General features: G+C 42.7%; 2 protein-coding genes across 2 annotated transcripts; both read right to left on the bottom strand.

Annotated features, from left to right (window-relative positions):
- Positions 1–26: 26 nt before the first annotated feature.
- LOC120061999 (cytochrome c oxidase assembly protein COX18, mitochondrial-like) lies at positions 27–10,139 on the bottom strand. The gene is made up of 7 exons (XM_039011789.1): positions 10,036–10,139; positions 4,771–5,196; positions 3,547–3,647; positions 3,015–3,181; positions 2,770–2,885; positions 1,796–1,903; positions 27–832 (listed from the first exon to the last, which is right to left on the bottom strand). The coding sequence occupies exons 2-7, from the start codon at positions 5,182–5,184 to the stop codon at positions 665–667; spliced, it is 1,074 nt and encodes a 357-aa protein (XP_038867717.1). The 5' UTR covers positions 5,185–5,196; positions 10,036–10,139; the 3' UTR covers positions 27–664.
- Positions 10,140–13,124: 2,985 nt separating this feature from the next.
- Positions 13,125–25,245, bottom strand: LOC120062286 (probable carboxypeptidase X1). The gene is made up of 13 exons (XM_039012124.1): positions 24,797–25,245; positions 21,915–22,024; positions 21,605–21,744; positions 21,391–21,475; positions 20,472–20,625; positions 20,257–20,348; positions 19,197–19,320; positions 15,842–16,038; positions 15,502–15,690; positions 14,787–15,081; positions 14,502–14,641; positions 14,316–14,418; positions 13,125–14,133 (listed from the first exon to the last, which is right to left on the bottom strand). The coding sequence occupies exons 1-13, from the start codon at positions 25,230–25,232 to the stop codon at positions 13,829–13,831; spliced, it is 2,370 nt and encodes a 789-aa protein (XP_038868052.1). The 5' UTR covers positions 25,233–25,245; the 3' UTR covers positions 13,125–13,828.
- Positions 25,246–27,648: the final 2,403 nt, after the last annotated feature.

Consider the following 27,648-nt stretch of genomic DNA (forward strand, 5'->3'; position numbering starts at 1 on the left):
TACTTACTTTGCAATTAACCAAATGCCACAGTTAATACAAAATGTTTTATTTTACTGATGTAACTTAACTCAATTACTTCCAACTTTGAGCACATCTGATGTCATCAATTTCTGGATCACAATACAATTCACAAAATAACAAACCTTTCATGCAATTTACACTGAAAGTTCAAAGTACAAATGTAGTATCCATTGATCATCCATGACTGTGGTCGTTATCTTAAATACATTTCTTGCATGTCATTTGCCAGTTACAGAGTTACATTGCAGTTAGTCTTCAATCACAACACCAAGTTATCCTGGGTAGAACAGGGAGTGGTTACCTTTCAAAGTAAACCTGCATGTACATGCTACAGTATATACCAGTCACAAACAGTTCTTGACACTGACTTGGTTTGTCAGATATGGACGTGTTGGATACTCCATGTCCACAAGGTCTGATTCTCTCTGATGGACCGTGGTCCACTCTAGATCTTAGTTTAGTGGTCACGAACCCTGGTCCTGGAGAGATACATGGTGTACAGTGCAGGTGTTTGTTCCAGCCCAGCGCTAACACACATAATTCTTCAATTCATCATGAAGATTGACTGAATCAGGGGAAGGGGCTATGGCATTGACATGATTGGGGGCTACAGTCTCTCTACTATCAGATGGAAAACCTCTTTCACTTGATGTATTTGGAGACAAAGGAAGAAGCGATGTCCCTGTAAGGCGTGTCTGAGTCGGAGCGCGTGGGGGGGATGCGGCACAGCCTCCGGAAGCAAGGCGAGCGCAGGAGCAGGTTGTGGCCCAGTCCCACACAACTGGAGCTTAGCCAGTACAGAGCCATGGACTGGGGAAGAAAGAGGAAGGGAGAAGGAGAGCATTCAGCATAGACAAATAAGCAAAGTTGAATTCCACGCATAGCCGTAAAATGTTATTCAACCGAAAGCTTTAGAAAATGAGGTGCATACGGTTAGCCCTTCATAATTATGTCTGAAAAAGCATGACCAAACATCACCTTGCTAAAATATATCTAACTAAACCAAAGATTGTGAAGAGCTTCTGATTTTTTTCAGACTCCCTTGCAGCATTTCACAAGGCCTACTCTCACGTGGACCCGTGCGTTTTGGGTTCCTCTTCGGCAGTTTCTTATGCAACTACAATGGTGCTCCGAGGGAGACACAACAAAAATTACGCTCCAGATTATCGAATCAGATTGAGGGGGGGCTAGATTGGGAGGCTGCATCAGTGTACCTGGGAAAGATAGGAACGAGAGAGGGCTTTCAAAGCCAGATGGGGGTCTTCAGGGACAAACAGGGTTTGTCTGTGGTAACATCTGCCCAACTGTAGAGTGTACAGTGTGTATGTGTCTTTCACACAGTGTCCCAGATAAGCGGGACGTCCTGTGCATGGGTCTGTGGACTTGGTGGAACTATCACCAAAGTCGGGGAGAAAACATCCTCAGTGTTTTTTCTGCTATCACCATTTAAGTGGGCTTCTAAACAAAGTGTTAGTCTCATCCATCCCTTACGTAATGTGATGGGTGGATAGGCGCACGGGGCAATGGAGGTTATGCCTGTCTGGGCAAGAGGGAGACAGAGGTGTGGCTGAAGTCTTTTGTTTCAGGGAGGGTGTTGCCATAGGGATGGCTAGTGAAATGTGCTAGCTGTCTTAATTTACAGGGGGAAAGTGATGGGGCATGTTTAACAGCTTTCTTGAGGACATGTTGTTGAAGGACAAATGGTTTGTGGTTGCGTGTGCTGACACATACAAGCATGCAGACAAACACACACACACACACACACACACTTACGGAGGGCACGGTGGCAGCTATGGGTATCATCAACAGAGAGATCCCTCTGATAAAGTTGGTCACATACTTCTGGAACTTGGATGCTTCTATCCTCCGCAGAGCAAATACCTGACAGCACAAATAAACTAGACTGAAGGGAAACGTTTGCGGTGAAGATCTCGACATTCTCATTGCTACTGGGAAATTAATTCTGGTTTTTAATATCTAGTCACGGGTCAGCGCGGGATGCAGAATGACCAATCTCAAATGTTATTTGTCACATGCTGTGTAGACTAACAGTGAAACGCTTAAAGGGATACTTCGGGATTTTACCAATGGACAGCTCTACTTCCCCATAGTCAGATTAACTCATGGGGACCATTTTTATGTTTCTGCATCCAGTATGAAGGAAGTTAGGTAGTTTCGCAAGCCAATGCTAACTAGTGGTAGCGCAATGACTAGATGTCTATGGGATCTACTAGCTTGCTAGCAGTTACCATAGACTTCATCATTGCGCTAATGCTAGTCCGCAACTTCCTTCAAACTGCACACCGAGACATAAAAATGGTATCCACGAGTTCATCTGACTCTGGGTAAGTAAATAAAGGGCTTCATTGCCAAAATCCTGAAGTATCCCTTTAAATCAAAAACAGATGTGACTATCACAAAACTAGTCCGAACCAAGCGAGCAACTCACATCACTATCTTTTTCGCATCCCAGTAGATAATCTACGATAGTATGTTCTGTCCTAGCCTACATTTGAGTATTTCATTACACCAAAACCTGACACTCCACTCCATCCCCTGAAATCTATTGTGAGTTGAACACAGGTCTATCTGAAAGCATGTTAGGTGAGGAGTGTCCTCTTGTAAAAACAACTGCCACAGGGTCTGAATACTAGGTGGATCAAAGCTTTCATCTAAAAGGTTTCCCTGTTGTGTGTCTAATGGAGGTGTTGCTCAAGCCGGGTGTGTTAGTTCGACCAGGGCCTCACCTCTGTGATGAGCAAGTTGATGAGGCCCAGAGAGACAGGCATGATCCAGGTAGAGTCAGGCAAAGTCAGGTCAGAGAACCATAGAGTTCCCCCTACTGCCAGCTCTGTCTGCAACGCTGAAAACAAAAATCATATTTGAAATATTACATTCCAAACTTAAAGCAAAACAAATGTGATTATGTAGCTTGTAGAAGATACAACAGACTTGATTGTGATTCAAGTCCGTGGTGAGTGTGGAGGTTTACCGGTGGCAGCATCAGACACCCCCAGGCTCAGGTTGCGCAGGGCCAGGGAGAGGCATACCCACATGGGCAGCTGCACCCATACCAGCAGACTGGCTTTGAAGGGGTGGCAGTTATCCCTCACGTACAGCTCAGACACGATCCTCTTCAGGTTCTTCTTGAATTTGTATCTAATGGGACACAAAGGAACCCAAATGCCAGGCCATTAAGGAAGTTCCATTTTTAAAGGCACTACTTTTAAAACCTCATAGCTGACTTTGGAAACCTGATATAGTGTAATATATCAGTTGAACAACATGGAACCTTCCATAGAAGTTCCATTGTATTCCATAACTAACCAGATCTAAAAAGTTAACTGTCATACACCATTACATTGACAGATAGGAGCAAGAGAGCACTTTTCTTTGAAGAAAATTTCAAACTGCATGGAAGTGTGTTGTGTTTTGGTTAATATTTATAGGCTGTGGTTTCGGAGTTGGTGCCAAGCTCCCAGAGGCAGCCCTCCAGGAGCCCAGGTCAAAGGTCATTTATTCACCGGCAGTGTTTTTCCGTCCAGCCCTTATCTTTGGCCCGCACCGAGATCTCGTAGCGCAGCCTCTTAGCCAGCTCCGCTATCTCCACTTGCAGGGCTTCAACCTAGCTGGAGGCAAAGAGGAGCATGGGGGTTAACTTTGATTCAACATGGACTCCCCCTGAAATGCAGCCAAAAGTTCTAAATTACACAGCCCACATTAGTAACCCAAAACTGGACATGGGTCGTAGAGGGAATCAGGCTGGCCAGGGAGCCTGGTCATAAAGGACCACTCTCTGAGTTATGACAACAAAACATTCAACCCGACTGCTCCTTTTTTAAAATCAAGTTCTCAAAGTCCTCCAACAGTCCGGGACCTTGATGTACTACAGCCAAATATCAAAGTCAAAAAGCTGTTTTTCTCATGATGACTCATCATGGAGGACATTCATAGGCTTGAGCAGAATGCTGCTGCGTGTGTGTGTGAGGCCTGTGGGAGCGATATGCTGACCCTTACTCTCACACAGTGGGAGAGAGAGCAGCACTGGGGAGGGGAAGGAAGGTAGGAGGACACGGGGGAAAAAACTGGAAAAAGAAACAACCGACAGCTGAGGAGGACGGAGGAGTGGGAAAGAATGCTTAATAAAGGCCAAGTGCTCAGCAATGTTTGCACAGTCACAGGGAAACATTGGCTGACTTTAAATTGCCTGTCATAGTCCCCCAGAATGTGTGTAAACATCTTCCTGGGATGCTTCAGTAATGGACAAGGATGGGAGACGAGGGAGTATCAAGTGCAATAGTGAATAAGCAGCAGAGAAAACCTTCCCATTGTGACTATATCATGTTCCACAGCCCACTTGTTTCACACAACAATATGGATGAGAACTTCAAATCCTGTTTCTGTACATTTACATATCAAATTGTTAAGCAAATTATACATTACACCAGCGGTGCATCTCAACAGTCTAACGTAGCTTCCACATCTCTTTTCCTTGACCTGCACCCATATGTATTTGCAAAATAGGTGAAACCAATGGTCGACGCTTCCTGGATATTTGCTTTCAACTTGCCTGTTCTTGCACATCTGTGCAGATGAAGGAAATAAGACGAGGAAGAATGCCACTTGACTTTAGACTATAGAGATGCACCCAAGGGCTTCTCAATCTCAACTCTGCCCGTTAGGACTAGTGTGGGCTGAAAGAAAAAAAACACTACAATATAATGCTTGGTACTTGATGCAACACAGACCTTTGCTATGATGACGGCCTGATAGGCTCCAAGTGGCAGTGTGACAACTGTTCTCAGGGCCACAGTGGTGCATACGATACTGGCCCACCATGGTAGACCTGTGGTCTGATGGACAGAGATCAGTAGCTGCTCAGTCAGATGGACAGGAGTAGAGTCTGCTAGGCTCTCATACCAGCCTGTACCGCTGGTTGTAGATGCTGGTCTACATGGCTGAAAGCATAAAGTTGATTTGAGAGGCAGACTAGGACGGAGGCGTGTTAATGTGGCCACCCGAAGGGGGACGTGGCTGCGGTATGTTTTGTGGTGGTCACAGGCAAAGGGAGCGTGGGAGATGCTTCGAATGGGAGGTCTGGGTGACAGGTGGCTGATTTGATGTAATATCCACAGTGAGCCAGGTCTCACGTTCACGGTCATCTTCAGACAAATCTGTAGAGAGGACAATTTTTAAGAAGTAGGCATGGGCAAAAGAAGTTGCACAGTAGTATGTAAATCAATCACCATTGGCACATTTTTATTTAGCCTAGCTAGCAGCAATGACTGGCCCTTCTGTAATGGAGACATACACGCCACCTAGCTAGCTACACAGGCAACAAGGTCAATGGACATTGGAACTTTTTAGCTTTGCAGCAAGTTTTCCATTACTTTAGGGCAGGTATTCCCAAACTGGGGTACGCAATGCCGTCTATACATTTGGGTGAGGTTTTTTTCTCGCCCGAGTAGCCTCGTTCCACCGCCAAAAATAAAATTAAACCATCTAGTGTTCAGCGAAATAACAACACAATGTCAAATACAGGTAGCCTAGTCAAATAATTAACATCCAATCACACTAACCGTTACTATCTCGCGGGAATTCCACTAACGGTCCGTATGTAGCTGCTGCTCATTCCATTTGCCTGAAAATGGATTTTAAAAAGTAAGGCCCGCGTCCATAGAGACATACCAGCTCTACTGGTAGTACTGCTACTACCAGCAGTACTACACCTGCACCTGTCGACGACAAGTTGTTCTGCTTCCACGAGCACATCCAATACTAGCATCAGTAATTCTACATTTGTTGTTAGCCCAGCTAGCATGGACACTGACAGTTGTGAATCTGATGCAGCCGAAGAGCTACTTCCCCCTTACCCGTGAAAGCACCGAACAGACGGGGATGTTGGACCATCGAAGAGGCGCAAATATGATGAGAACTACATTGATTTTGGGAGTAGTGCCTTTCCTCAGCCACAGTGTGTTATATGTGCAAAAGTACTATTTCACAACTCGATGAAACCTTCACTCTTGCGCAGACATTTAAAAACAAAACATTCCAATTTGGAAAATAAGCCACAGGAGTTTTTTGAGTGAGAATAAAGACGACCTTTGAGTAGTAAGACATGTATAAAAGCAACAGATAACATTAATATGAAGGGGCTAGAAGCATCTTATATGGTGAGCTACCGAGTGGCTAGGACAGGCAAGCCCCATACTATTGTGGAGGACTTAATTCTTCCTGCTGCCGCGGATATGGTTGGGACAATGCTGGGGGAAAAGGCTAAAAAACTATACAGATAATGCCTTCATCAAACAACACTGTTTCAAGACATGGCAGGAGATGTTTTGAAACAATTCGCATACAAGCCAGTGAATGATATGCGTTACAGCTGGATGAGTCAGACGTGGCAGGCCTGGCACAGCTTCTTGTATATGTCCATTATGTTTATGCGGGGTCAATTAAGGAAGACATCCTCTTCTGCAAACCACTGGAAAACAGGAGAGGATATTTTTTAAGTACTAGACAGCTTTGTGACATCAAATGGAATTTGGTGATCAAGATGTGTTGGTATCTGTACTGATGTCGCAAAAGCCATGACAGGGAGACATAGTGGAGTGATAACATGCCTGCAAGCAGTTGCTCCCGACGCCACTTGGGTACACTGCAGCATCCTCCGAGAGGCTCTTGCTGCCAAGGGAATGCTTGGCAGTTTGAAAGACGATTTGGATACTACAGTAAAAATGGTTAACTTTGTTAAAGCAAGGCCCCTGAACTCTCGTGTATTTTCTGCACTATGCAATGATATGGTCAGCGACCATGTAATGCTTTTACAGCATACAGAAGTGCGCTGGTTATCATGGGGCAAAGTATTGACATGTTTATTAAAATTGAGAGACCGGCATAAAGTTCTTTCCTGACCATGATTTTCACTTGTCTGACCGCTTGCATGATGAGGAGTTTCTCGTCAGGACCGGAGTTGGGTGCGCAATTACGCAGGTACTTTCCCGAAACAGAAAATACAAACAACTGGATTCGTTATCCACCTACCGATATCTGAACAAGAGAGCCTCATTGAAATTGCAACAAGTGGTTCGGTGAAATTTGAATTTAATTAGAAGCCACTGACAGATTTCTTGATTGGGCTGCGCTCAGAGTATCCTGCCTTGGCAAATCGCACGGTTAAGATACTGATGCCCTTTGCAACCACGTACCTATGTGAGAGTGGATTCTCGGCCCTCACTAGCAAACTAAATACAGGCACAGACTGTGTGTGGAAAATTATTTAAGACAGACTCTCTCCAATACAACCCAACATTGCAGAGTTATGTGCATCCTTTCAAGCACACCTGTCTCATTAACCTGTGGTGAGTTATTCACAATTTTCGATGAACAAATAAGGTTTTATATGTAAGATGGTTAAATAATGAGCAAAATGATTGATTATTATATTATTATTTATGCCCTGGTCCTATAAGAGCTCTTTGTCACTTCCCACGAGCCGGGTTGTAACAAAAACTCACACTCATTCTTGTTTAATAAATGTATAGTGTGTGTGGCAGGCATACGATGACGTCAAAACAACATTTGAGAGTGTGCTGACCCTGGTGCTAGAGGGGGTATGCAGCTGGAGGCTGAATGTTTGAAGGGGTACGGGGCTATAAAAAGTTTGGGAACCACTGCTTTAGGGGAATAGGAACGACTCAAGAAAGCTGTTGTAAGCGAGCAGCAAGGTTATCTTACAACTAAAACCTCTTTGTAGCTAGTACATCATGTACTGTACTAGCCCTTGATATTGACTCTCAGTTCCATTACACATAAGAGTCATTGGACAAAGGCGTCTTCTGTACGGGGGAGTTTTGTCTAGAGCCCGCCGCTCGGTCTGAACATTAACGCGCATCACTTCCCTTACGGTTTCGGAAGCATAAGGACCTTCTCTGTCTTATCTGATAATAATAATCAATAAAAAAGGTTACATTGATACCTTTATAGCAGGGGTGTCAAACTCATTCCACGGAGGGCCTAGTGTCTGCAGGTTTTTGGTTTTTCCTTTCAATAAAGCCCTAGACAACCAGGTGTGGGGAGTTCCTAACTAATTAGTGATGTTAATTCATCAATCAAGTACAAGGGAGGAGCGAAAACCCGCAGACACTCGGCCCCCGTGGAATGAGTTTGACACCTGTGCTTTATAGGGTTAGTTAATTCCCACACGGCCATATCTCTATGTTACAGTGTTCATGGAAAACCTCCCTTAGCGGAGTTGCCAACAACCGGGAGCATCCGGTTTTCAGGGATACAGCTAATTCAACATAGCTTCCTTTTCCGCTGAAAAATGGAAGTGGGAACTCTGCTCAGGCATATTTTAAAGCCTGCTACGTTAGGTTAACCAGAGAGGAAGAAGCGAGAGGGACAACTGGGGCCAAAATCTGTTCTCCAGCAGGTGGTGTTTTTTTCATTTTTTCACTCACCAAGCAAGGAGTTTTAGTATAGAGCTCAATAAGTGTGTTGAATTTGGTTAACAAAAAATGTTATGTTTTTTTTTGCTACGTGTGGCATATTTGATCGAGTATTAGTTTCGTAGGTTGTTACGAGTGTAGTGATATGTTACAAAAAAAAGAAAAAAAAAAAGAGTACCCACTTTATATCAGTTGTACCTGGTTGTCACTAGTTCCCACAGCCACAAAGTCATAAACCCTGCCAATTTCTACAATTTTAAACCTAACCACACTGCTAGCCTTAATGAATGTTTACGATAGCCAATTTTGAATGCGTGTTTGTGGGAACTAGCGGAAAAAGTTGTGCCTTTTGTTCACACGCATATCTGCACTCTCATCGGCTAGAATGGTACCACCTGATCTTGCCCCCTACCGACTGCCTTTCATTTTTGAAGACGTTTCTTTTCATTGTTAGAGCGGCCACTAGAGTATCTGGTCAATATAATGGATAATCTGTGGGTTAACGAAATTATAAACTAGGTGGTTCGAGCCCTGCATGCTGATTGGCTGACAGTCGTGTTAAATCAGACCTCACCTTGATGTATCTTGCATAAGAACAGTCCTTAGCCGTGGTACATTGGCCATATACCACACCCCTCGTGCATTCTTGCTTAAATATACACTACCTGTGCTAATTACCCATCTGCGTCTCCTAACACCTGCGTGTAAACCTTAAGAGCGACGCCAAAAAACGTGTTGTCACTGAAAAATACCTTTGGCTGCAACTGTTAACGGTGTACAATATGTTTATTTTGCATTTGTGAAATTATTTTGATGTGATATGAACGTAAAGGGATTTATGTTTCCAGAACACTACCGCAATTGAGAATCGATTCATGTTTAGATGGAGTATTTGGCTGTTTTGGTTTCCAGAGCCAATTCACCTTTAAACATGATGTAAGGTCATTGGACCATAAGGAGTAACGTTACGCTCCTTTAGTCGATTATGGGGCTATTCGTATTGCTAGCTAATGTGAATCGAGTCTCAATTGCGACATAGTTCTAGAAACAAAGCGTTTTACTTTTATATCACATCAATCATATACACTAATCAAAATACACTTACTGGACACTTAACGGGCTTTATCACAGTTGACACTTTCAGTGACAATACTTTCTGGCGGCCTTCAGTTACACACAGGTGTTTGGAGCATGTTAGATAGCTAATTAATGAACACAGGTGGTCCATCTGTCTTCCATAAACCCGGGCTGCAACATGGAGATATAGCCATGTAGGAAACATAACCTTATAAAAGGTGTGTATCAATTTAACGTTTTGTTTTTTGAAAATTGTTTCTAGCTGATATGGAAGATAAGGTCCTCATGCTTCCAAAACACCAACGCAAGCGATGCGTGTTAAATGTTCGGACCGAGAGACCGGGCTCTTGACAAAACATCCCGTACAGAAGACACCTTCGTCCAATGACTCTTGTGTAATGGAACTACGAGTCATGAGGCTAGTCAGTGACATGCAATTAGCTAGTTATAGCATGTAGTAAGGACAAAATAATACATTCTCACCTTCGTTCCACTTGCAGAAACTAATATTTAAAAGTATGTCCCAAATCTATACATTACAATGCCGCACGCTAAACCTAGTATTCATTTATGATTTCACCTCCGGCTGCCAAACGTGTCGAGGAAATATGACGTCTGGAAAATAGTTAATACGCCTGTGAGAGGCTAGAGCATTAGCAGCATCTTGTGGAGAAAAGTATGTATGCCCTGAAACCAGCAATTGATCATGAAGGAATGCGTATTTAAAATGTTATTTGTACCTTTATTTAACTAGGCAAGTCAGTTAAGAACAAATTCTTATTTACAATGACGGCCTACCGGGGAACAGTGGGTTAACTGCCTTGTTTAGAGGCTGAACGATCCAGCAACCTTTAGATTACTGGCCCAACGCTCTAACCACTAGTCTGTCTACATGCCGCGTATGAGTGATATGAGTGAATCTTCCACCATTTAATCATATGTGTGCTTCCAATAGTTATGTCACACCCAAATGTATTTAACTTCTTTATCATTTCCGTGATATCTCTCTGCAAAGAAAAGGTCAGCCATTCTAAATGGGTCTAGAAACGTTATTTTCATTGGTTCATGGTTGAGCTAACACATCTAGATAACGTTGCCCGTTAATGTATTAGGGTACTTAGGCTATTTTGTATTTATTATGGATCCCCATTAGCTACTCTTCCTGGGGTCCAGCAAAATTTAAGGCAGTTTATACAATTTTTTAAATATTACAATACATTCAGTCATGGCTCTATGTAGTACTGTGCACCTTCCATAATCTGTTCTAGACTTTCTAGACTCCATAATCTGTTCTAGACTGTGAAGAGACCTCTTGTGGCATGTCTTGTGGGGTATGCATGGGTGTCCGAGCTGTGCGCCAGTAGTTCAAACAGACAGCTTGGTGCATTCAACATGTCAATACCTCTCATAAATACAATTAGTGATGAAGTCAATCTCTCATCCACTTGGTGCCAGGACAGATTGACATGCATATTATTAATATTAGCTCTCTGTGTACATCCAAGGGCCAGCCATGCTACCATGTTCTGAACCAATTGCAATTTTCCTAAGTCCTTTTTTGTGGCACCTGATCACATGACTGAACAGTAGTCCAGGTGCGACAAAACTAGGGCCTTTAGGGCCTGCCTTGTTGATAGTGCTATTAAGAAGGTAGAGCAGTGCTTTATTATGGACATACTTCTCCCCATCTTAGCTATTGTTGTTTTGACAATGACCATTTACAATCCAGGGTAACTTCAAGCAGTTTAGTCACCTCAACTTGCTCAAGTTCCACATTATTGATTTAGTTGAGGTTTAGGGTTTAGGGAATGATTTTTCCCAAATACAATGCTTTTAGTTTTTGAAATATTTAGGAGTAACTTATTCCTAGCCACCCACTCTGAAACTAACTGCAACTCTTTGTTAAGTGTTGCAGTCATTTCAGTCGCTGTAGTAGCTGACGTATTGTGTTGAGTCATCCACATACATAGACACTCTGGCTTTACTCAAAGCCAGTGGCAATTCATTAGTAAAGATTGAAAAAAGTAAGGGCAGCTAAAAAAAAGAAGTAAGGGCAGCCAAGACAGCTGCCTTGGGGAATTCCTGATTCTTCCTGGATTATGTTGGAGAGGCTTACATTTGTGTAAGTGTCGTGCTTGTTGAATATCCTTCTCTATAAGCATGCTGAAAGTTTGTCGTCAATTGGTTTACTGTAAAATAGCATTGTATCTGGTCAAACACAATTTTTGCCAGAAGTTTACTAAGGGTTGGTAACAGGCGGATTGGTTGGCTACTTGAGCCAGTAAAGGGGGCTTTACTATTCTTAGGTAGCGGAATGACTTTTGCTTCCCACCAACACTGGGGGCACACACATTCTAGTAGGCTTAAATAGAAAATATGGCAAATAGGAGTGGCAATATCGTTCGCTATTATCCTCAGTAATTGTCCACCCAAGTTGTCAGACCCCGGTGGCTTGTCATCGTTGATTGACAACAATCATATTTTCACCTCTTCCACACTAACTTTACGGAATTCAAAATTACAATGCTTGTCTTTCATAATTTGGTCAGATATACTTGGATGTGTAGTGTCAGCATTTGTTGCTGACATGTCATGCCTAAGTTTGCTATTCTTGCTAATCAGGGTGAGCTTCACACAGTGGACTTCCTCCTGGGGCACACTGGCTTAGTGCTAACAGTATAAATCTGGTTCATAGGCACAGGATTACTGCATACAATAGCTGTAGGATCAGTAGAGGCATTCAGGGCAGTTAAAGGGACATAAATGAGGTTACTTGCATTGTGTCTACTGACACCCCTGGTGTAATGTGCATTTGCTGAAGCATTATGACAACTCTGCGTCACAATGGTAGGGATTAAATGAGCTGGGCTTAGGTCCTTGATAAGTAATTGTCTCAACACAGCCTTATAGTGCTGTGAAAGGATCCAGGATCCCACATGATTTGGGTGGATCCCGTCCTCCTTATAAAACGTGTTTTATTTCCAAAATGTATTGAAATCTAGTAAGTGGGACCGTGGGTGCAATCCTTGGCCATACGATTGAACACACTTGGCACAGATGTCAATTCAATGTCTATTCCACGTTGGTTCAACGTCATTTCCTGTGAATGACGTGGAAACAACGTTGATTCAACCAGTGTGTGCCCACTGGGTCTTTTTCTCATGCAAGGGTCTGGACACTGTGTACTGTAGAAGGGTATTGAGATAAACTTGGCTCATGTTTTTACTTTTACTTAAAAATGAATTGTGACCAACACGAAACACAGCCTGGACAGGTAAAGGTTTGCTTTTGAAGTATTACACAAAGAATTTAGAAAAGTACATTTTTTCCAATATTTTTTGAACATTTTGAATGCATTTTCCCCACTGCTGCACATGATTCCTCGTTGGCAGAGAAGCGGGCAGCTGTCGGTGGTGATGTGGGTGGGCGCTTCCGTGGCACTGGCCTGTGTCGTCCTATCCCTGATCACTACCCTGTGGTGTCGCTTTGTCAGCCGCAAACGCCATGGAGGACGACAACGGCAACAGGATATGCGACTCCATAGAAATTAAGACATGGGTTTGACTTTGAACTATTGGTGTTTATAAGTAAAGCTTTATTTGGGATCCATTCATAACATTGTCTCTTGGCTTGCAAGGACATCCAAATGCCAGCATTTAATTTTGGTAGTACAAAAATGAACCAAAGAAAGACAAACATTAGAAATCATATAATTTCATTTGAATAGATTTAAAATATCTCATGTAGAACTCTTATCAGTTCCAGACTGTAACAGCAGAGCTCTCGTCTCTATGGCATGATGCACGAGTCATTTTAGTCTCAGTTTGAGTTTGGTCTGTAATTTGTGGCATGAATTTGACTTGAATAGTGGTATATCTACCCAACGGTGGATTTGAACAGCATCATGCAACTTGGTTTGTTGTTGTAACTAACCGGAGTTCTTCAAAAGAAAATAATATTTTTTCCTGTTATACACGTTTGAAAGGGTATTTTAATCCAAAATCACCTTGCATTTATTTGCTCTAATTTGATTCAAATATCTAAATACAATCTGTCCCTTTCTTCAGAAATAAATCACTAAACCATACCGGAAGTACAATCCATTTTAAATTTACATTTTTTTTGTATCTCAGTAGGCTAGCCTTACAGAACTGCCCACATGGTGTAAAGACTTCCAAACTTACTTAAACCAGGAACTTCCCTCACGAGCCAATTAAATACAACAACCCTCCAGACAAAGTGTGTTGTGATTGGTTCACCAAAGGCCGGGTCAAGATCACGACCCCCGTGCCTTCCTGCTAGCAGCCGCACGCCTACTGTTGATGGCCTTGGTGCTGGCCCTCAGTTTTCTCAGACGCAGCTGTCGTAGCCTCAGCTGCAGGTCTTTGGGGAGCTTGCCCCCCTTGGCCAGGATCTCCTTCAGCCTCTGTTTGGGGGTCTTGGTGAGGCGGAAGTCACATATGGTGGGGTAATGCTCGTACATCACACGGCACATACGTGTGGATGGGTTGTAGCCCTCGGCGCTCACCGTGACCTCGTACTCGCCCGGGTTTAGCAGGCGCCAGTAGTCCCCGTCAGCAACTGCAGTGGAGGCAGGACACAAAATGGCTACTGGTTAGTGGTAGGCTTCTCTGGCCTACACCTTTCATAACATATTCCTGCAGTGCCCTCTAGGTGCAATTTTACGACATCATTTTGAGGTTTTCTTCTTGAATCATTTACTGATGTGAAAAAATTTGCATGTGAGGAGGTAGACAGCCCACCTGATCTAATATGGTGGTCGATGTCATCCACTTTGATTATGGCATCTGCAATGCCAGCCTCTGTGTCTTTGTCTCTGATCACACCCTTGAGTCCTCTGTGGACCTTCAATACAAAGCAAAAATCTAGAGATCAACAACACCATCATGGTGTGTTTAAACTGTATTCGACACTATTGATGGACGGACCTGCTCCATGTAGATCAGTAAAGACTCTTTGTTGTTCTCCCACTCGATGGGCAGCTCACTGGCATGGGGGAACTTATCACAGGACAACTCCACTGTCACATCGAAGCAGTTGGTGTGTAGATAGCTGAAATCATTCATGCCTGGAATAGATTTCAGGCAAATAATCAAGAATGTAAATCTTAAAATGGTACTTGAAATGACAGTACAGTACCCTGCTTTTCAAAGACAATGATGAGATGAACAAGATCACAAAATGCATGACCATAAAAGCGGTGGAATTCTCACTTCCTTGGACCGTGTGCCAGTTGGCTCCGTTGATGATGTTGTTGTAGCGTTGGAAGTTTTCATTGTGACAAGGCCGGCGGTCTGGATTTGACATGACCTGGTTGGTGCTGGCATAGACCGTGGCCAGCCAGCGGAAGAAACTATTGTCCGGTGTAGGGGTGTCATCGTGAGGTGCCCAGTCTTCAGTCCTGTCGAAGGGGTAGGTGACCACCAGTTCACCCCCGTGGAGGTTGGCACTTAATACGAACGGGATGTTCTGCATCCAGTTAATGACAGCACGCGTCTCTAAGGCCACCTATTGGATATAGGTCAATGCCACAGGAATAATGCATTAAAACAATATAGTGAAGTACAACAATTTTGACATATTCTCAAGGATATTGCTACATGACAAATTAAGAGCTTGGTTCTATAAGGTTATACAGTATCTGCATTTTTGTCAAAATTGAATTATTGACATAGCCTTGTTCTGTTCAATGTTCTTTACCTATATAGTACTCTAAATACGCCAACTCATGTTTAGTTCAAAAGAATACCATTCAAACCAATGAGGGTTCAGAACTTTAAAGCCAATTATCGCAGAATAATATTTTTGCAGATAGATTTAAGAAAATGTTCACATTCTTGATTTTCCCCAATTCTCTAACACAATATCATAGAGTGGATACTATTTGGTGATTTGATGTATGCATGTGAATTCTGAATGTCAACTTACAAAGGCGTCCTCTGAGGTATAGTACTCTGGTATGGGGATGTAGTGGTTGATGAGTTTGGACTTATCGTTATTTTGGAAGTCAAATTCAATAGCATCCCACATGACTTTATTCAGGTCAGCAAAGTTGTGGTTCATGTCGATGCCCTGGTAGCTATAGCGACCGAGCGCCCACCCCGCCAACTCGGAACCCTGGGATGAGAGAAGGGTCAGAGGTCAACATGGGCCTCTTTGAACAGTTAAAGGATATTTGACCAGTAATGTTGATGAAACGATACTCTCAGTAATAACACTATAATATATTATATTACAACAAAACATGTTATAACATGTTTTCTGAGACCTTCTTGAAGGCCATTTCATAACCATCGGGGTTCATGGATGGCAGCAAGTGGATGCGTGTCTCCTTGACCAGCCGGACGATGCGCTGGTTTCCCAGTTTGTACTCCTGACAGATATACTGCATCAGGTTGAGCAGCAGCTCCCGACCCAGGGCTTCATTCCCATGCATGCCAGCCACATAGCGGAACTCTGGCTCGCCTGCAGAGAGAGACAAAGCACATATGTAAACACAGCATAGCAGTGGCTACAAAAGTTGTTGTGACCAATGATTTATATATGCACTAGATGACTGATAGGTGGCGCTGTGTTGAAGCCACCTAGCCTCCATCTTGGCACTCCCCCAATGTTGTAATATATCTCCTACGGGGTAGTGCCAATATGGCCGACCAGTGGCTTCAAAGTCTCTCAATGGCCAAAACATAGCATCTGCAATCCAGGGTTAATATACAGTACATCATTGGTTGTGACCATTAGGTTAGAAGCTATTCTTCCATGCCGCTCTAGTTTACCCTTATATAATCCACTGGCAGACAGTTCTGAAATCCAGCACATCCTCCCTAGATAGCTTTGTGGTTTTTGACCACTTCCTTTGAGCCACTTCCCATGAGTCAAGTAACAACGTTTCCGGGGCGGGCCCAAAGAGATATGGCTGGGTGTAAATTCAATCAACAGCATTTCAAACTGTGGCTTTTACTTGGCAAACATAACAATACACTGGTGTGATTGGACTGAATCTAACTTAACGACCTGGTGCAGACTTAATAATTTATTAACAAAATTATGATTTGGTTGGGAGATTACTCTCGGCTTTAGAGGAGCACAAGCCACGTCTGTTCCTATGCTCAAGGGGCTTCTGTAGGTTCCGAGTGCAATGTTCCTGGAACGTTTTTTTAACCTCCCCTTTCTAATTCACACCACACAAACCACCCATTCAAATCATAGTTAGATAGATCTAAATAAGAAAAGAAAAATCTCAAATCTCATGACAACGATTAGAATTTTGTCCCTAGATTACCTATGAAGTCCACATTACTAACTGGATCTCTGAGATACTGTAAGACTAAAAAATATGCTTCCACTGGGCACAGACGTCAATTCAAAGTCTATTCCACATTGGTTTAAAACTGTGTTCTCATAACACAGCAAGAATGGATATGGAATCATGGTTACTGTTCCGGTTGAAATAAGGCCCCAAGTCTTAACCACAGAATGAATGCATTGTTGATAGAAAACACCTGTACAGAGAGTCTGAATGGCACAGGTCCTGACTGTGTCAAAGCATGTAAATCACAGACAGTGCATTCTTTGGACAACAAGAACCTCAGACACCCTGACATAAACTATTTACATTTCTGTCCTCTCCTTTCTGTTGATCTTGCCTGTATTTTTTTTCACAGCCATGAAATTAATTGTACGGTCAGTTTTTACAGTAACAGTGCATCATACCTAAAGCCTTGTGTCACAGCAAAACATTTGGGGTTTGATAAAATAGGGAAAAAATCCCCCCCCAAAAGAAACAAAGCACATTGATCACCATGAACCTACTGACTGAGTTCACATTGTACATACTGGCACATGGGATGAAAAGGCAAAGGACTTTGCCAGTGGAACATTTAAACTAGTCTGGCTTATCCTCTGCCAATGGAATTGGAGGTTAACAACAAAATTAGGTCAAGTTGACAGACAAAAAACATTCAACGCTTTTTATTCTCTTAAAAAAACAAGCCAATATTCTAAATTGCCATTTTAAGACTAGTCACCCCGTTTGAAACGGCTTCTCCTTATATTCCAGTGCACAGGCTAACCAGTTCTCTGTCTATGGCATTCCTGACTCCCTCTCCCATTATGAGTTCTGGCGGCGAGGGGTATTAGTGGTTGCCAGAGCTGGTAGACCGGCTCAATGGGCGCCAAGCGTGGTCAATGAGTCCAAAGCAAACACTTTAGACATGTCAGAGTGAACAAGGATTGACTCCAGTCTCTGAGAGCATACTGTACAAAGTACTATAGCAGTGGCATTGCAGATAAGTTCCAACCTGGACTTTACATAGTAAACGTAAGTCCAGGACACTCCAATTAGTATGATATGTTACATTTGGTATGATATGTATTAATTTGTGGATGTCTGTCATCCTTTTCCTATGATATGTTACGAATTACAATTTGTATGATACACTATATATACAAAAGTATGTGGACACACCTTCAAATTAGTGGATTCCGCTATTTCATCCACACCCGTTGCTGACAGGAGTATAAAATCGAGCACACATCCATGCAATCTTCATAGAGTGGTGTAAAGCTCGCCGCCATTGGACTCTTGAGCAGTGGAAACACGTTCCCTAGAGTGATGAATCACGCTTCACCATCTGGCAGACGAATCTGGGTTTGGCGGGTGCCAGTAGAGCGCTACCTACCCCAATGCATAGTGCCAACTAAAGTTTGATGGAGGAGGAATAATGGTCTGGTGCTGTTCTTCATGTTTCGGGCTAGGCAACAGTTTGGGGAAGGCCCTTTCCTGTTTCAGCATGATAATGCCCCCGTGCACAAAGCGAGGCCCATACAGAAATGGTTTGTCGAGATCAGTGTGGAAGAACTTGACTGGCCTGCACAAAGCCCTGACCTCAACCCCATCGAACACCTTTGGGATGAATTGGAACGCTGATTGATAGCCAGGCCTAATCGCCCAACATCAGCACCCGACCTCGCTAATGCTCTTGTGGCTGAAAGGAAGCAAGTCCCTGCAGCAATGTTCCAACATCTAGTGGAAAGCCTTCCCAGAAGAGTGGAGGCTGTTTAGGCAGCAAAGGGGGGGACCAACTCCATATTAATGCCCATGATTTTTGGAATGAGATGTTCGACGAGCAGGTGTCCATATACATTTGGTCATGTAGTGTATGTTGTGAATTGCAATTCGTACAATATTTTATGAATTAGCAAAACGTATGACAGGTTACGAATTACAATTTGTTGTCACTAACGTTAGCTAGGTGGCTAGTTGGCTAACGCTAATGCTACGGGTTAAGTTTTAGGGTTAGGGGAAGGGTTAGCTAACATACATAAGTAGTTGCAAAGATGCTACAATGCAAAAGTTGTCCGTGATGAAATTTGAACATGCAACCTTTGGCTTGCTATTCGCGTTACACACCCACCCAGCCATTCACCCTACTTTATTATTTTTTAAGTAACCTTCTGTCTTATGTAACCATACCATACCAAACATAACATATCATTCTAATTTGAGTGTCCCTGATTTACATTTAATTTGTTACGTCTAGTCTATGAGGCCAGGCTGTAAGCTATGTAGCATTTCCTTATGCTAAAACTTCATAAGGTGAAATAGGCCTATATCTACTCACCCAGCTCATGCTTTCCAGGGTGGTCGGAGATCTCCATGACGTACATCTTGAGACCCATGTGACTCTTCCCGATGCTGTAGATATGTGTGATGTCAGGGCAGGCCTCGGTCACTGATTTCATGAGCTGAGGAGGGACAGAGTTATGGTGTTGTCTGGTGGGCATAAGACTTCCATTCCTGTGGGACCCCCATTGTATGCACATTTTGGGGGGAAATATATATTTTTGCATCTGGGGGGTCCACCAGGAATGGATTGAGTTGCACTGCCTTATGATGGTTAAGTGTGACTGAGAAGGATGCATCAGTATGTACAGTACAGTTTGTCTACCGTACAAATGGATACATAGTCTTGGTTTAGTTTGCTGAGCACATGGGGGGAGTGCGGTATGTGTAGGGCGGTATGTGTGTATGTGTGGACACGAGCCTAATGTTACATCCTACCGGTCAGACTCACCTCAAGCTCTTTACTGAGCGGTAGTGGCAGTGTAGTGAGAAGAAGAAAAAAACACGAATAATATTTGTTTTTCGGTGAGACTGGGGGAGGGAGCTCCAACCAGAAACCCTCTGCTTCCAGGACAGATTCAGTCAAGCGCCAGAGAGTAGATTGAAGTGAAGGGAGGAAGTTTCTTGCTAACTGTTGCATGCCATGTCCCTGCTTCTATGTTTATAATGCACAACATCACAAAATCTGAGCCAGCGTAGGATTTTTTTTCATGAGAAATTGTATTATTTTCTAAGTCACTGTTGTGTAGTTCTAAAATATGGTGAATCAGTTATAATGATATTTCTCTCAGACACACGCAACCCATTCGAAACCTCTCGCGACCCAAATTTGAGTTATAACTCCCCCCCCCCACGACACCAGTTGAGAGTTGCTGCTATATTCTTATTGGTCAGATATTTGTTAATTGTTGGGAGAGAACAGGACGTAGTTGAGTTGATGTATGGCTGTGAAGGTGGTCAGTTCATTATCAAATCTGTTTTACCATAATTCTAAAGAACCCTAAAACTACACCAGTAGCCTATGGGTGAGTGCTGAAGGTCTCCACTTCAGGCCTTACTTTCCTCATCTCCTTGTAGTTGTGGTGTCTGAAGTCCAGCTTGTCTTGGGTGCCTTGCTCTGTCTGCTGCCAAGCGTAGATATTGTTAGGATCTACAGGAGGGGAGAGACGCAACATAATGGAAATGCAATAACATTTGAATGTCGTTAGAGGTTATGATTCCTGTGTCTTAATCTAGTGTTGGGAGGATGTTGTGATGATGGTGGTGGACAAACCTGGTAGGGTACAGCCCAGAACCTCAGCTCTCAGACAGATAGTTCCGTTCTCGTACCAGCTCTGTGGATTGATGCGGATGTAGCGCGCCACTGTAGCCGACTCGTTAAATAGGGCCAACACTGGAGTTTCAGTATCCTGGTTCCCCTCAAATACCTACAGTACAGGAAAAAGCCAATAGTGGAGATAGGTCATGCTCTATGAAGAGATGACTTCATATTCAATGAAGTATTTATTTATTGTTTCTCGAATTGCAGACTGCATCTTTAATAGATTATACAATAACTTCCCATTTTGCAGTTTCCGTCTTTCTGCCAGTCACATTTTCACTCTAGCCCTTTGCCAAACCAGTGCCACAGACTGGTAACTAGATGGTGCAATCTGCCACAGTGTGCCCATAGAGAGTAAGGCTTGTGGGTTGGCAAGGTTGGCAAGGTTGGCACAGTTGGCAAGGTTGGCACAGTGGAGTCAGCTTTGGCCAGGGCAAACTGTCAGTGCCATGGTCAGCTTGCCAACAGGCAGTGGAATGTCATTGGTCAATGATGTCAGAGCACGGTAGATATGAATACCTCACTGGACCACATAATGATATATTTTATTTTTTAATTATTTATTTTTTAATTGAACCTTTATTTAACTAGGCAAGTCAGTTAAGAACAAATTCTTATTTACAATGACGGCCTACCCCGGCCAAATCCGGACGACGCTGGGCCAATTGTGTGCCGCCCAATGGCATTCCCAATCACGGCCGGATGTGATACAGCAACTTGACAATTGGGTAATGAGGAATAAAATAGTAAGCTATTCAAAATATAAAAATGGGTGGAATATCTGAATGTTGCAGTGAAAGTAATGGGAAGAAGGCAATAGATTATGGTTACTACATATCATATTTTAATGTATTGTACTGAATCAACTCACTGCCTCTTTAGTCCCATTCATAGCTGGCTGCCAGACCAGGGTGTCATTACTGAACTGGACCTTGTAGGTGAGTATGAAGTCCCAACTGTTAGGAAAGACAGGTGCAACTATTTAGCAATGTCCATACGACATTTACAATACATACAATTCATTGCTATGGCTACATCACTGCACAATGGGAGCTTGGTGAACATGTGCCGTGACCTCCACTGACCTCCAGATTGAGCTGCGTCCCTGCAGGATGACCCCGGTGAAGCGCGTGGGTCGCCGGGCATCCACCTCCAGCCACTGTTTCTTATCCTCATACTGGGCGCACCACGCCCCGTCATAGATGTCCCCGTCCTCAATACCAGACTACCGAGACAGACAGATTTGATTTACAAAGTGCATTTTACAAATCTAAACACAAGCTGTAGAGGTGGTTACCACAGAATAATGCATGGATAAAATGGTAAGAATGGCAGTAACATTTGTTGTGTTTGCTAACAGGGGTGAGAGACCTGTAGACTAGTTCTTGGTCTCACCTGGATGTTGAGTCGACCGCGGTGAGGTCCAAGTCCCCGGCGCTTGTAGGACGAGGCCCGCAGCTGTGTGTCCTTCACCCTCAGAGACTCCAGCCCCAGCGGAGGGCACTCTGACAGTCACGCAAGGAGAACAAGGTCACAGAGGAGAACAAGGTCACACACACACACAAGTCAAATATTGACTTGCAGAGAAGAATCTAACGTGTAAGAAAGCTGTACATGAACATGACATGACCATGGGAATTACAAGTTGAATTTAATGCCTTGACAGGAGCCGTAGTAGAAGGGAGATTGAGAGACTGCCCACTGGGCACAGATGTCAATTCAACATCTATTCCAAGTTGGTGGAAACAACGTTGATTCAACCAGTGAGTGTCCAGTGGGTGCATACATGCACAATTCTCTAAGGTATTTGAGCATGAAAGAGAGTGAGAGGGAATGATGAAGAGATGCAGAAGCGTGCAGGAAAGAGAGACTTCCTGCGTTTCCATGTGAGGAGCAGACAGGCGCTCATTGTCTGAGGAGCTAAGCCTGGTCGACTGGTCCTATAAACACTAGTTCCTGTGTTAGGGCTGTGAGTGGTCTCTCTTAAAACCCTAAAACCCTTTTGCCTTAGAGGCCTGCAGGATCTCTCCACGGGGGTCATTGTGACAGAGAGCATTGCTCTGCTCCAAGAGCTAATTGTTTAAAACAACTCAAGCTTTGTTGACAGTAGTCTGCCAAGTAAAGTAGCCAACTGATCTACTGAACTAGTGAAGTGATGCCAAAGACATTAACCTCATGTCAATAATGGTTTAGTCGTTTTTATGAAAATTGTGTTTTTACTCCTATACTATTTGTGTTAGGAGAATTGGCAAACACAAGGACTCAATGATTTCTTAGAGCTATCCTGTTTAGAGCATAGGAAACATTGTATAATCTTTATGCATTAAATCATGTCCAACCTCAACAATTTGTATAGTTTCTTCAGTGGCATCAGTTGAAGAGAGACAATTTTCAGAATCCAGTTTAGATATTACAGCAAACTATCCAGTGGCCTTTGGGGTTACTCGTCATCATTTTACCAGTACATTAGTCATGATGAAAAACAGCTTGGCAGATCAGCCAATCTCCAACATGAATATTTAAAACATTAGACTTCCTTTTTCTGAGGAAAAACTGGGGAAACTCATAACTTGCCCCTGCTTTGGGGCCTTACGGTCCCTCTGCCTCATTACACACAAACGTCCTACTCGGCTCGGCTCCTTATTCAAGGTATATCTCTCCATCTGGCCCCTGTAATTCCAGTTCTCTTTCCGCCACATTTCCGACCAGATCGGGGGCACCAGCCCCCCCTCCCCCACAGGGAGGGGCTTCCATGCAGCACTGAGCAGTAATGAGAGAGAGGGAGAGCGCGAGAAAGAGAGGGAGAGAGAGAAGATGGGCAGGAAATACTACAGAAGACTAGGGTCAGTTGCTGGAGAACAAATGCAAAAGCAAAACAACTATTTAAGCGAGGGAATGTTTTGTTTTGCTCGACTACTGCCAGTACTGTAGCTACTCTGTCATCAAGCAATGCCGTCAATGTCAGTTGTCTGTCATTTATGCATTTCAAAGTTGAAATGAAAATGTGCCATGCGTTGTACACGGTAAGGAGAAAGAGCGCTGCACAGTATACAGTATGTTGTCTATTAGGCATCTACCCATTCTCATACTGTACATGTCACTCAGGGAAGTTCCCCATACATACGTCCCACTGGCTTCACTGGCAGCGAAGGGCGCCCAATGATTTTGGGTTTGCTTTTTTTAACAACCTTGGGCTTGCTCTTCTTAGGTAGGACTTTGACTTTCTTGACCTTCTTCCATATCTGTTTAGGCTTCTTTACTGCCTTTACCCTCCTGGTGGACCACTTGGCTACAAAAGGCAAACCATCTCATCAACAAAGACGCACATTGTCAAATGTGAAAGTATGATGTGCGTCATAAGGACTATACAACACATTCTCGGGCTATGCAGATATGGTATCTTGGTACTGAATGTAGATAGCTGACTCAACCAGTTTAACTCAGGCTTTTCTGATGGTCTGTGTCTACAAGACAGCTGGTTCCCATCACAACCTGATAACCCCCAAGCTAAACACTTGTAGAACCAACCCCCTGGACTTGGTTTCCGAGACCACAGAAATGCAGCATAGATATAACAACCCACTGTGAAGCGTGTTTTCCCTGCCTTGCGCGCCACAGTTGTTATTTATCCCATTCGTTTGCAATGTGTGTTTTCAGAGTTGTTTGTTGATGGACATGTTCTAAATGATTTCAATGTAAGAAATTAAAGATAAAAATGTAGATGCTTTTTAACCAATAGGCTGTGCCCAAGGCCGAAATACCGCATTTGGGGCCCTGGGGAAAACCTTTTTTTGGGGGGGGGGGGGATGGCTAATTTCCCACATTTCAACACATTCTGACATGGGACAGAGAGACATGTGTTGTTTTTAAAGCTCATCTCATACTATTCTTCATATTTTGCTATGAGGGTGAGAGAAAATGTTGCAATTTTAAAGCAAACTTCCTGCAATTTTACACACTTTGGCATTGCTTATGACCCCAACCCCCCTGAAGGTTGGGGCCTTGGGGCGCGTGCCCGTGAGCCCGTTCTGTAATCTGGCCCTGGCTGTGTCTTTTTCCAGACATTTCACACATTTACTTGATGCAGAAGTGATATGTCAGATATCTGCCAAAGAATGACACTTGAAAGACACATGAGATCATTTAAAAATGTCTGTAATATCTACAACAATGTCTAGCCTACGTCTATAATAACACATCACATAATATTGTTTCAAAATTGAACTTAGCAGTTGACCTGCATTTTACATCCGCAAATACATTTCAATGCTGCTCACCAAATTCGAGTGGTTCATCCTCAGGTTCTTTGTTCCATACTCTTTTTTCCACTTTCTTGTCGATACCCTCATTTAAGTCTTCTGTGTTGAAACTATAGTTAGCGGTGGTGGTCGTTTTCGGTGGTCTAGTAGTAGTTGTCAGTACCTTTGAAGTCGTTGTAGATGTCAACTTTACCGCTGGTGCGTTGGTGCTTTTATTGCTCTGGGTTGTATTTAGTTTAGTTGTAGAATCTCGTCTCTCAGTCGGAGTAACAGCTCTAGTTGTATTATAATCCACAGACCTCACTGTAGTTGTGCCATTGCCAGATGAAACGAGACCATATGATCCACATATCAAACACGACAAAACAAAGGTAAAGTACAGTGCTTGTGCCATAACTGTCCCTTCAGACATTCCGGGTGAATATTGACAATTTAAACGTCCCCCACTCCACATGAAGGTCCACCCATAGACTTACATAATACGGATCCCGTGCACAATCCGTTGCGCATGCAGAAGTAACGGGACCGCTGCCCATAAATGTTCTGTGTCCAGAACATTTATAAAAGCTTCACAATAAGAGCCCACATTTGACAGTTTAAAAAGGTACACATGTAAAAGATATCATCACAAGGCTGTAGTTATTATTAACGGAGGGAACTGTAAGCTATGTCTATGTCAGTCCTACTGAATAATTTGTCTGTCTAACAGTCTACTTTCTGAACCATAGCTCCACAATTATTTTCATATTATTAAACCAATTCTAATAATTTGCAATATCATAATGTTACGATAAGGAGGCTAATGAGCTTTTAGTTTGATAGAAAAAAGCAGAAGCTGCTTCAGCTTTTGCTTGACGTGCTTCTGATTACTAAACAGAACAGAGTAACGCTAAAATCCGAAATATTGATGGGGATGTGCTTCCATCTAGTGGTCAAAGTTGAGTATTACAACCACCAAATTCAAGAATAACTTTCAGTTTGAATGTAGATGAACTTGCTCAGACTGAGCATGCAGGGACTGGCATGGCAATGATTGCTAAAACCTATTAAATTAATAAAATTATAAAGTGTGCATTTATTGTCTATGTTTTGGTTGGTATATCTAAAGAGAGCTGGGACAAATGTCAGATGTATCAAAGGCAATGTTGCATTGCTCAGCAAGTATAGGACATTTGTCACACACTGGTGATATAGCTCCTAGAAATGCTAAATTAAAGGCTTACTGTCTTACTTGTCATTTAACTGTAAAATTGTACATGGAATACATATGGATTGTTTATTGTGATCATCCGAATCATTAACATTGTAGGGCTTTGATTTAAAATGACGTTCTGTAAATGGGATAAAATGTGTTAGGGAAGATACGCTCACTAGATGGCGCCAGTGACCAGATTTTGAGCTGAACATTTGGAGTGCCAAAGTAGAGACCCAAATAATATTTTTTTGCTATTATTGACATTTTAAATTGCCTTGTCTACTTAATGTATTATATTCATAATAAGTAACAAAGCTTTTGGTAGCTGTCTTCTCTAATTTATTTACATTTTGTGGAATGATGAAATGTAATTGTACATAATTGTCATCAGTGATTGATGACCGTTTTGATAAATGATTGGGGTAGGAAATAATTATTCGATTTTTAAATCAAATTGTTATTATTTTTTTAAACATGGTGGGCATATATGATGCCACCTATGCTATTTCTTGTTGGATAACAACATTTTACACCTGCCTTACTATTGTACTGCAGTAGCTTACTTTACTTAATGGAACATTCTTTCACAGCTCTCCTTTTATTTATTTTTCTCTCTGTCAACCTGTAAGGAATTATAAATTAATGTTTCTGCATTATGCATTGACGTTTTGTTAGGACAATGTTCATTTGCCCAAACACTTGAGGAGACTTTCCAGTCCTCCCTAAGTTATGCATGCTATATTCAAATGAGTCACGTTGCAGGTTTTCCAGTGTACATTCAGGTTCCGCCCCACTTACTCTCTTCTGGGAAAATTAATTCTCACATGCAGGTATTTGGACCTCTGTTAGTTGGATCTCGTCCCCAACATCCTGCTGTGTACTTTTAGACCTAGTGTAGTAGTGTTTTGGCCTTTTACTTTGGAACACTGGACCCAAGCAATGACATGAGAGCATGCCCAGAGACATCACATAACAGAAATTGGGAATGCTGCTGACTTTTTGTGACTTGACCAAATATACTGTATGTTTCATTGTAATGTGCAACTTTAACACATTTTCATATTTATCTTATACAAACGCATACAAAAATGTACATGCACACTTAATTCAGCACATGCATGTGCCAAAGAAGAGTGAGCAACTAGTTGGAGACAGCAGAGAAAATGTATTCCAGCTCTAAAGCTAGTCAAGAAAAATAGGCCTGGTGTCAATAAAATCCCCATGATGTAATAATGTGACCAATATATGTCTAGCGTCTTATCCCTGACTTCATTGGTATTTAAACACGGCAGAACATTGTGTGTTATTGTTGGGATAGGCAGGCCAGTTCGTGAGATCGCAAGGTTTTGTGCATGTGTAGCAGAAAAGGCAGGAAGCACCCAGTTGTATTGGTCCCAGTGGACTGATTTGAACATAATAGTTGTTTTGAATGTAGCACCATAATTTAAATTGCTAATTATAATCAGATTTAACAAATAAATAAAATATGACCTTCCCACCTTTCATTTTTTACTGCAGAAAAGTTTTGCTGTTGTAAATCTAAGCAGTGGTAGAATATTTGATAATGCTCGCTCAGTCTTAGGGTTCCTATAGATGTTGTTTGGATTTTGTTTAGTGGCCTTCGTCTCAGACTCTTCATCTATACCGTTGAAGACATTTGGCTCTAACATGTATG

The sequence above is a fragment of the Salvelinus namaycush genome, chromosome 17, assembly GCF_016432855.1.
Source record: "Salvelinus namaycush isolate Seneca chromosome 17, SaNama_1.0, whole genome shotgun sequence".
Taxonomy (NCBI): Eukaryota; Metazoa; Chordata; class Actinopteri; order Salmoniformes; family Salmonidae; genus Salvelinus; species Salvelinus namaycush.

Coding starts and splice junctions, on each gene's coding strand:
- LOC120061999 (XM_039011789.1), bottom strand. CDS start 5,184: ATGACCGTGAACGTGAGACCTGGCTCACTGTGGATATTACATCAAATC. Junction 2,886..3,014: donor GGTGTCTGATGCTGCCACCG/GTAAACCTCCAC, acceptor TTTTGTTTTCAG/CGTTGCAGACAGAGCTGGCA. Junction 833..1,795: donor TAGCTGCCACCGTGCCCTCC/GTAAGTGTGTGT, acceptor TTTCTTCCCCAG/TCCATGGCTCTGTACTGGCT.
- LOC120062286 (XM_039012124.1), bottom strand. CDS start 25,232: ATGTGGAGTGGGGGACGTTTAAATTGTCAATATTCACCCGGAATGTCT. Junction 15,691..15,841: donor ATGAAATGGCCTTCAAGAAG/GTCTCAGAAAAC, acceptor CTCTCATCCCAG/GGTTCCGAGTTGGCGGGGTG. Junction 14,134..14,315: donor CGACCACCATATTAGATCAG/GTGGGCTGTCTA, acceptor CCTCCACTGCAG/TTGCTGACGGGGACTACTGG.